An 8,516-nucleotide genomic window follows, 5' to 3' on the forward strand; every position below is an offset into this window, starting at 1 on the left:
TATTAGCTACGAGCTGTAATATTGGAATGGTAGCTGCGGTTGATTACATCCAATCTTAAGGTAGCTATTCCTATAAGTTTGCATTTTTTTATTGTACATGTCCCCCAATTTTATTTCTATAGCACATTTAATTTTCATATGAATTTTCAATAACTGAAATTTTTGTCACGACCCAAATCTAGCACTTGGACGGTGAAAGAACACCCAACAAGCCACCATACCGTCGCCAAATGAACCTCTAAACTAAGCATGTTGGTAAACGACTAAAACAATCTATCTATTTATATAGAATAAGAAAGACAAAAACATAATAGAAACACAAGTGGCATCACCAGAAAAATCATAATTTAAAAATACAAATTAAACAATTAAAAAACTGCAACAACTAAAAAACTACAAAAAGCCAATTACTCAGCAAAATAAAAAACCGTACAACAATCCACATATCATCAAAAATATAAATGATAAAAAAACAAATAAACAGGAAATAAGTAACCAAAAAAAAAAAAAAAACACTTGCTCCATAGCAGTTACAAATAAACAGGAAATAAGTGAAATAACTGCTAGCAGAGTGCAGATTCGGCCTTTCCAACCGCAATTGAAGGCTTATTCTTAAATTCCAAACTGTGAATCCTAGTAAACTCTGCGCAATTGAAGATTTCTTCTTCGCTTCCTTTTTCCATTTGATAGTTCCATCTAATTGCTTTTTACGGTTCCTGTTATTTCGATTATGTTTGCATATCTGGTTTGTTGGATTTTGGGCATAATGGGGACTTGCTCTATGAAGTTTTGCATTTGGGGCTTTTTTTTTAATTTGACAGTTCATTATTTTTTGGGGTTAGAAGTTGATGTTGTTGGTAATTATATTGTTAATATTTACCTCTCTGATGGTAACTTTTGTTAATTAAATTTGTCGGATTGATTTGCTTAGCCAAATCACTTATTAGCGATTTCTCGTGTTGAATTTCTCTATACAGGTCTTAACAATCGCTCTCTACGATCAAGTTTCGGTTCTCCCTTTCAACAATTGTGAGCAAAAGCTAATCTCACCCATTTGTGCTTTCTAATTTCAACTGCTCTTTTAAATTTGTATGATTATGTCAATGAAACACTTTATTTATTCGTTATTATTGTGTAGAATAGATCGCTATTCGCTGATGTATTGTGATTATTTATAGTTTTGTAGCAGAGATGTGTAGGACTACAGAACGAGGGCATACAGAGGTCACCCTCAAACTTCCGATGGTTCATTTAGACTTGAGGTAGTATACTCTTCTATTTCTTATTTTTGGTATTGTGTATTTGAGTAATTATGGAAAATCTGAATTTTTTTTTGGCTTTTTTGGTTTTCCCATTCTAAATTATTACATCAATAAATTTGTTTATTTTGAATGGAAACTGAAATGTGTGGTTAGAGTCAATGAAGTGATTAAAAAAAAAATTGAATTGGTTGATATAGAGGATTGTACTTCTACTATTATTAGTTTGAAATAATTGGTTGGATAAAATATATTGAAACATAATGAAATAATTGGTTGGATCAAATATATCGAAACATAATCTTGAATACCTGTTCGGAAAAAGGAAACTATAGTTAAGAGAATTTGGATTATGATGGAGTATTCTTCTAATCTTTGTTTGATCTTATAACTTCTTTTATTCAACTCAAAACTTCTCTAATTTGAATTGAGATAAAAATATTTGAATTGGATTTGCTCAACTGTGTTGCCCCGAAGATGATGGTCTGTTGGATAGCTTATGATTAGGATGATTCTAAGTATTCACATTGGTCAAAGCCATTGGAAAAATACAGTGTGGTTGAATGCAGCAATAATCTCCTTGAATACCAAACAACCAATTGACCTTTCTAACAGAAGCTATAAAGTTACTGTGGTATTCAGTATTCTAATGTATCTTAAATTAGTTGATGTTATTTAAAGAGATTATTGAGGTTGAATATTTGTCATATTCTCTGATTTGTTCGGGGCAGTAGTAAGGCATTTTATGAAGAGAATCCACCATATGTTGCTGGGTATAGCGCTCTAACATAATCTGGTGTTGAAATTATTTTGTTTGCGGCAAAGTTTGATTTGTTATTTGTTTTGCTCTGAACATGGGCATAAACTATGGTTATTTGTTTCAAATTTTTCTCATTCAGTATCCCATTTTGCCATTCTCAGATTTATTAGTTTTGTCTAAGAATATAATAAAGGTACCCTTTATATATGTACTGTTTTTATGAAAACAATTACAGTTGTGGATGTGTCAAATAGCTTGATTATGCTATCCAAAGTATAATAGGAGAGGCAAAAGTATCTCATTAAGCCAAGTGGAAGCCTAATAATAAGCCAAGTGGTAGCCTAAAAACATATTACAGCTCATTCTTAAAAATAAATTTAATTATACTTTTGAATTCAGAGCAGTTACAGCTTTTTCACTTATGTTCTCTTTGTTTTCTAATTCTGCGGTTTTCTCTCCTTTCTCTTTGCTTTCTTCATTCTCAGTCGGTGGCAAAAGAAAGGATCGCCGTGTACTTCAGTTCGTTGATGACTCTGCTTACGAGGTCGACGATGACGACTTCGACTTCAGCGATGACTCTAACTTCTTCGAAAAAGGTATGCGTTACAACAGTCACTCAGTTCCTTTATTTGTTTCAAATTTGTTATGTCTAGCAGAATGACTGAGAAATTAGGTATGCATTTTCACATGCATTCCTTGGGGCGATTTTGCATATGGTGGTGAGTTCAGGTTTTGCATATGAATCATTTTTATGTTATTTTGTATGTTATGGCGTGTAGTTTGGGTTTTGATTAAGGATATTGCTTTACAACCCAAGTGGGAAATCACTGACTTCGTTCGTCTTAGTTGAGAACTTGCCGTATCTTTGTTGATTTGTAGTATTGCTCCTATATGAATCATCTGAACCACGTGTGCATAAGGTAAAATGGTTTTGTTCTTAATTTTGCTGATTTCAAGATGCAACCTTTACTTTAACTTTGTAATTTTGCTGATATCATTTAATTTAAGGTGGTCATTTTACTATCAGTTCAAATCCTTTATGTTATAGTTTTAAAGTCTATATATCTATGAGTGGACTATATTTGTCGCGGAAACACATTCTTATTACTGTTTCATCTGTAACATGAAAACGCATAGAAAGACCTCTGTGTGTTGGCATGGATTGGAAAAAGTAAAAAATGATTGCCAAAACATGCGGACCTGTATCTACTCAGACCGAGGTCAATATGCGAGTGTTTCTTACTTCTTTATATTTGATTGAGTTTTTGTACCAAACATTGCAGGCATGTAGGCTGGCCATAGTTTTCTTTGACATTTAGGCATATCTTCTATCTAAAATTTTGATTAGATCCAAGAAGTCAGGCTACACATTAGGGAATTGTCAATGAGACTATGCGCGATGATTTGTTCCCTGTTGGGTGTATCTTTTGGCTAACAAGATTGCACTTGCACAAATTAACGGGTTGTTAATTTGGAAGAATTAGGTTCAAACATGACCAATGTGTAGGGTTTCAACTAAAGCATTAATACCCTCTAGCGTAAATCTTTGACAATATGTGATTTATTATACTAATTCCTTATGGGTTCTATCTATATATGATAGGAGAGGCAAAAGTATCTCATTAAGCCAAGTGAAAGCCTAATAATAAGCCAAGTGGCAGCCTAAAAACATGTTACAGATTTTTTAATTCTTAAAAATAAATTTAATTATACCTTTGAATTCAAAGCAGTTACAGCTTTTTCACTTATGTTCTCTTTGTTTTCTAATTCTATGATTTTCTATCCTTTTCTCTTTGCTTTCTTCATTCTCGATTGGTGAGAAAAGAAATGATCGCAGGTGTACTTCAATTCGTCGATGACGCTGCTTACAAGGTCTACGATGACGACTTCGACTTCAGCGATGACTCTGACTTCTTCTATGAAAGTATGCATTACAGCAGTCACTCAGTTCCTTTATTTGTTTCACATTTGGAATGTCTAGCAGCATGACTGAGAAATTAGGTATGCATTTTCACATGCATTCCTTGGGGTGATTTTGTATATGGTGGTGAGTTCGGGTTTTGCATATGAATCATTTTTATGTTAGTTTGTATGTTATGGCGTGTAATTTGGGTTTTGATTTTTAAGGATATTGCTTTACAACCCAAGTGGGAAATCATTGACTTCGTGCGTCTTAGTTGAGAACTTGCCATATCTTTGTTGATTTTTAGTATTGCTCCTATAATGTTATGAAGTAATCCAAGTATTAAGTCCCACTCAATAATTTATTTAGCTCGATGAGTTATTTAAAATCCATGTAACTGTTGAAAATATGCACCAATAAAAAAATGAGTTGAATAATAAGTTTAGTTCGTGATAGAGAGAGCATTAGCTGAATGATTTTAATTAAAGAAACTGGGTTGGTTGCGGTCTTGTGGAGTTTTAATTTGAGTTTTATCCTTGTGAGTTGCTTAGTGTTTGTGTTTTTATGTAGGTTGGAAAACCTGAAACCAAGCACCCATTGAAAACCAAAGTCCATCCTGTTCAGAATGTATGGTCATTTTTCTGCCTTCTAGAGTTCTTGCTTACGTTGATTGGTGATTTTTCCTTCTACAATATCCACAATGTATTGATACTCTATTAACTTGCTGTTAGTTTGAGCTGCTCCAGGCTGGCTGTACTACATGACAGGGTAATATCTTTCAGCTACACCACACGTTATTGCATCAAATATTACCGGTAGTAGTGAAAATTTCTCTTATTTATTTTCTACACAAACTTGGGAGGAGGAGACTGTCATTTTGATCCACTTTCGGTGAGCATTGTACTACGACAACTTTTATTTGTTACTGGAATCATTATTCCATTATAGTGGAAAGTGTTAGAAGAAATGATCTGTATATAAAGGATCCTGTTTATTCCAATCTTGTCATGTTGGTACTCAAGAAGGAATTTACTAAGTAATTTTAGCGTGTAAACTTTTTGCTATCTTCTATAGAACTGAGGTTTTTGTGATAATCTCACTGATTCTTAGACAATGGTCATTAAGTGTGTTGTGCACAATTATTGGTTCCACGCACGATTGTGTTCTTGAAAGCTAATATCATATTTATCATTAGTTCCATTTACAATCTCACTGTATGATCTCTTCTTTAATGCGTGAGTTGTCTGTTTTCTTCTCAATCGTTTCATGTCAAAACAAAGTAAGTACTAATAGTTTCAACTTTTACAAAATTCAAATTACCATGACATTCCATACAAGAATATAGAGAAAAGAAATTGTTGACCTTCATTAGTTTGAGATTGAGTCATAATCAATTGACTGATTGCTATCCTTTTGCTTGAGCGCTTACTACTTTAGTAAATATGACATGAGGACACATCTCTTGAACTTAATTTCAACTTTATTTTAAGTAGACATGTGGATGCATCTCTTGTGCTTAAGTTCAAATTATCTTAAGTCATTACCCATTGTTTTAGATTTTAGTTGCCACGTAAATGAAAGTGTGGTTGAGCAGTGACGTTGAAGTCATATAATGTACGGAAAAGGTCCAAAAATACCCCTAACGTATGGGAAATGGCTTACAAATACCCTCCATCCATCTATTGGTCCAAAAATACCCTTCCATCCACCTATTTGGTCCAAAAATACCCCCAACCTATTTTTTTGGCTCAAGAATACCTCTCAAACTAACACCCTAATTTTGATGGTATTTTTTCAATTTTAAAATGCCACGTGGCTTGTTTTGAATGGACATATATATATATATATATATATATATATATATATATATATATATATTTTTTTTTTTGCATTTCGTGAATTAATCAACTAAATATATATATATTTTTTTTTTGCATTTCGTGAATAAAAAAACTAAATAGGAAATTATAATTTTTTTTTTTGCATTTCGTGTATTAAAAAACGAAATAGGATAATTTTTTTTTTAATTTCGTTCATATAAAAACGAAATTGGAAAATATATATATATATATATATATATATATATATATATATATATATATATATATATATATATATATATATATATATATATATATTTGCATTTCGTTGGTATATCTACGAAATAGTAATTTTTTTTTGTATTTCGTTTATTAAAAAACTAAATATGAAATTTTTTTTTTTGGTATTTTTGTATTTCGTTTATTATAAAAAAATAGGAAAATAATTTTATTTTCATTTCGTTTATATAAAAACGAAATAGGAATACATACATACATACATATATATATATATATATATATATATATATATATATATATATATATATATATATATATATATATATATTGTATTTCATTTATATAAAAACGAAATAGGAAAATAATTATTTTTTTTCTTTTGAGGGGTATTCTTGAGCCAAAAAAATAGGTTGGGGGTATTTTTGGACCAAATAGGTGGATGGAGGGGTATTTTTGGACCTATAGATGGATGGGGGTATTTGTGAACCATTTCTCATACGTTAGGGGTATTTTTGGACCTTTTCCGTATAATGTATCATTTTGTATTGATAAAGTTTTTTTTTTTTCATGGAATAAATTTTTTATCATCTTTGATTAAGGTTTAAAACTAAAAGTTTCCTTTTTAGAAGTTAAAGTACCTATTCCTAAGAACAATTGCTCTTTCGGGAGATCTAAAATAACTAACTAATAGTATTCACGAGATATGAACGTGTAGTGGAAAGAGCTTTAAGATCAAGAGGAGTACTCATACCTTTCTATTCAACATCTGAGTGGACTTCTATTCTTATCCTGATAAGTAATTTTATGGATCCATCAACATACTCTGAATTGTAATTGCACAAAACACAGGATCTTACGACAATTTAAGAGAAGGAAATGATTTTCCTTCTCCGTTGGCCTTCAAATCATCGGCCGTGGATCAAATGATTTAAATTTCACAGTTTATAACATAATAAAAAATTTAATATGAGCATACAAATAAGAAAATAATATTTTAATTTTTTTATCAAACACTTTCCGCGCATCGCGCGGTTACTATACTAGTAACGAATAACAATAAGGAAGTCTAATAACATAAATACGGAAAAGAACGGAAGCTTAAGTTTAAGTACAAATCCCTTACTATCCAAAAGAAACTTTAAGTCCAGGAGAAACTCTAAAGTACTGACACAACCTTTTGGGCACAGCCCGATACATAAGCATAATAAAAAACAAAGATAGAACTAGAATTGCATCTAAGGCGGGGCATAAATACCGAAAACCGATAAATCGTATCGAACTTTAAGAAACCGAAACCGAAAGAACTGAACCGAACTAGTTGAGTTCGGTGTTTGGTGTTCATCTTCAAAAAACCGAAACCACCTTCAAAACACCGAAATCGAAATAGCCAAACCGAACTTTGATGAAACCGAACCGAAGAACCAAAATTTATACATTACCCATAAAAATTAAAATAGTCCAGACCCATTAAGTTTAAGCCCAAAAAAAACCCAATTGTGATAAGCTCTCTTTTCCTTTTGTATCCCTAATTTTCCATTTAGTTGAGAAAATTAAATATCCTTAACAAAGAAAGGTGACTAGGATGCGTCTTTAGGATTAATGTATATCCTTTATGTGTTTTCTTAATTAATCTTACTGTATGTATATAACACCTAGTAATCATATATTATGGTTATGGTTTTCCGTTCTTGTGTATCATGTTTGTTTGATTTTGATTTTAATTTGTTAGTTTTATATTTTGTTGCTTTTGAGAATATAAATTAGTGTAAATGGAATCGCTTCTAATATCATATAAAAAAAATCGAATTGAAAAAACCGTAACCGAGCCGAACAAAACTTCAAAAACCGAAACCGAAAGAACCGAACCGAACTAGTTTGGTTCGGTGTTCGGTGTCCACCTTCAAAAAATCAAAACCGAAATAGCCAAACCGAAGTTTGATAAAACCGAACCGAAGAACCGAACGCCCACCCCTATTGGCATCCATGAACTGGTGGGGCTCACCAGGGGCGATTTTAGGTGCTAAAATTGGGGCAAGTGAACACATGGTTTCTCCGTAAAATTAAGTATTTCATGTATATATTTTTTAAAATTAGTATAATACTATCTGCTAGAATCCATGCTTCAAAAAAATTAAATGGTGCAGTTGGTTGAAGGTTGAGTTATTTAGCTAGAGGTCTAGGGATCAAGTCTCACTTAATACATTTTTCCTTCTTGTTTTTAGTGGTGAACCCATGTTCTAGAAATTTTAGATTCGCCTCTGAGGCTCACTAAGATGAAAAGAATAGATCAAACTGGAATCATGGCTCAACTACTGAATTGCCCTTAACGGGCCTGCACATCGTATCAAGTTAGTCAAAAAGACCCAGCAATTTTAATAAACTCACCCTCCCATCTTTCTCATCGGACAAGCCTTTTGAAAGTTTGATACGATCCTAATTAGGAAAGTATGAAAACAAATAATCAAACAAGAAATTAAAGGATAGTAGAAATCAAGAGATGCGATAGAAGAAATAGGAGATGAGATAGAAGAAAG

The 8,516-nt window shown here is 32.0% G+C and overlaps 1 protein-coding gene across 16 annotated transcripts; it reads left to right on the plus strand.

Moving 5' to 3' along the window:
* Positions 1 to 291: 291 nt before the first annotated feature.
* Positions 292 to 5,042, plus strand: LOC132621965 (uncharacterized). 16 transcript variants are annotated; one of them, XR_009575769.1, is made up of 7 exons: positions 292 to 857; positions 978 to 1,029; positions 1,179 to 1,262; positions 2,518 to 2,615; positions 3,857 to 4,020; positions 4,493 to 4,549; positions 4,654 to 5,042. XR_009575769.1 is itself a non-coding variant. In XM_060336464.1 (7 exons), the coding sequence occupies exons 1-6, from the start codon at positions 731 to 733 to the stop codon at positions 4,504 to 4,506; spliced, it is 462 nt and encodes a 153-aa protein (XP_060192447.1). In that variant the 5' UTR covers positions 297 to 730; the 3' UTR covers positions 4,507 to 4,549; positions 4,654 to 5,042. The 16 variants fall into 16 exon arrangements, 4 of the variants coding, with proteins under 4 accessions (XP_060192447.1, XP_060192444.1, XP_060192446.1 ...); XM_060336464.1 differs by having other exon boundaries at positions 297 to 857; positions 3,857 to 3,943; XR_009575767.1 differs by having other exon boundaries at positions 312 to 857; positions 3,845 to 4,020; positions 4,669 to 5,042.
* Positions 5,043 to 8,516: the final 3,474 nt, after the last annotated feature.

This window comes from Lycium barbarum, chromosome 12 (genome assembly GCF_019175385.1).
Source record: "Lycium barbarum isolate Lr01 chromosome 12, ASM1917538v2, whole genome shotgun sequence".
In the NCBI taxonomy this organism is placed as follows: domain Eukaryota; kingdom Viridiplantae; phylum Streptophyta; class Magnoliopsida; order Solanales; family Solanaceae; genus Lycium; species Lycium barbarum.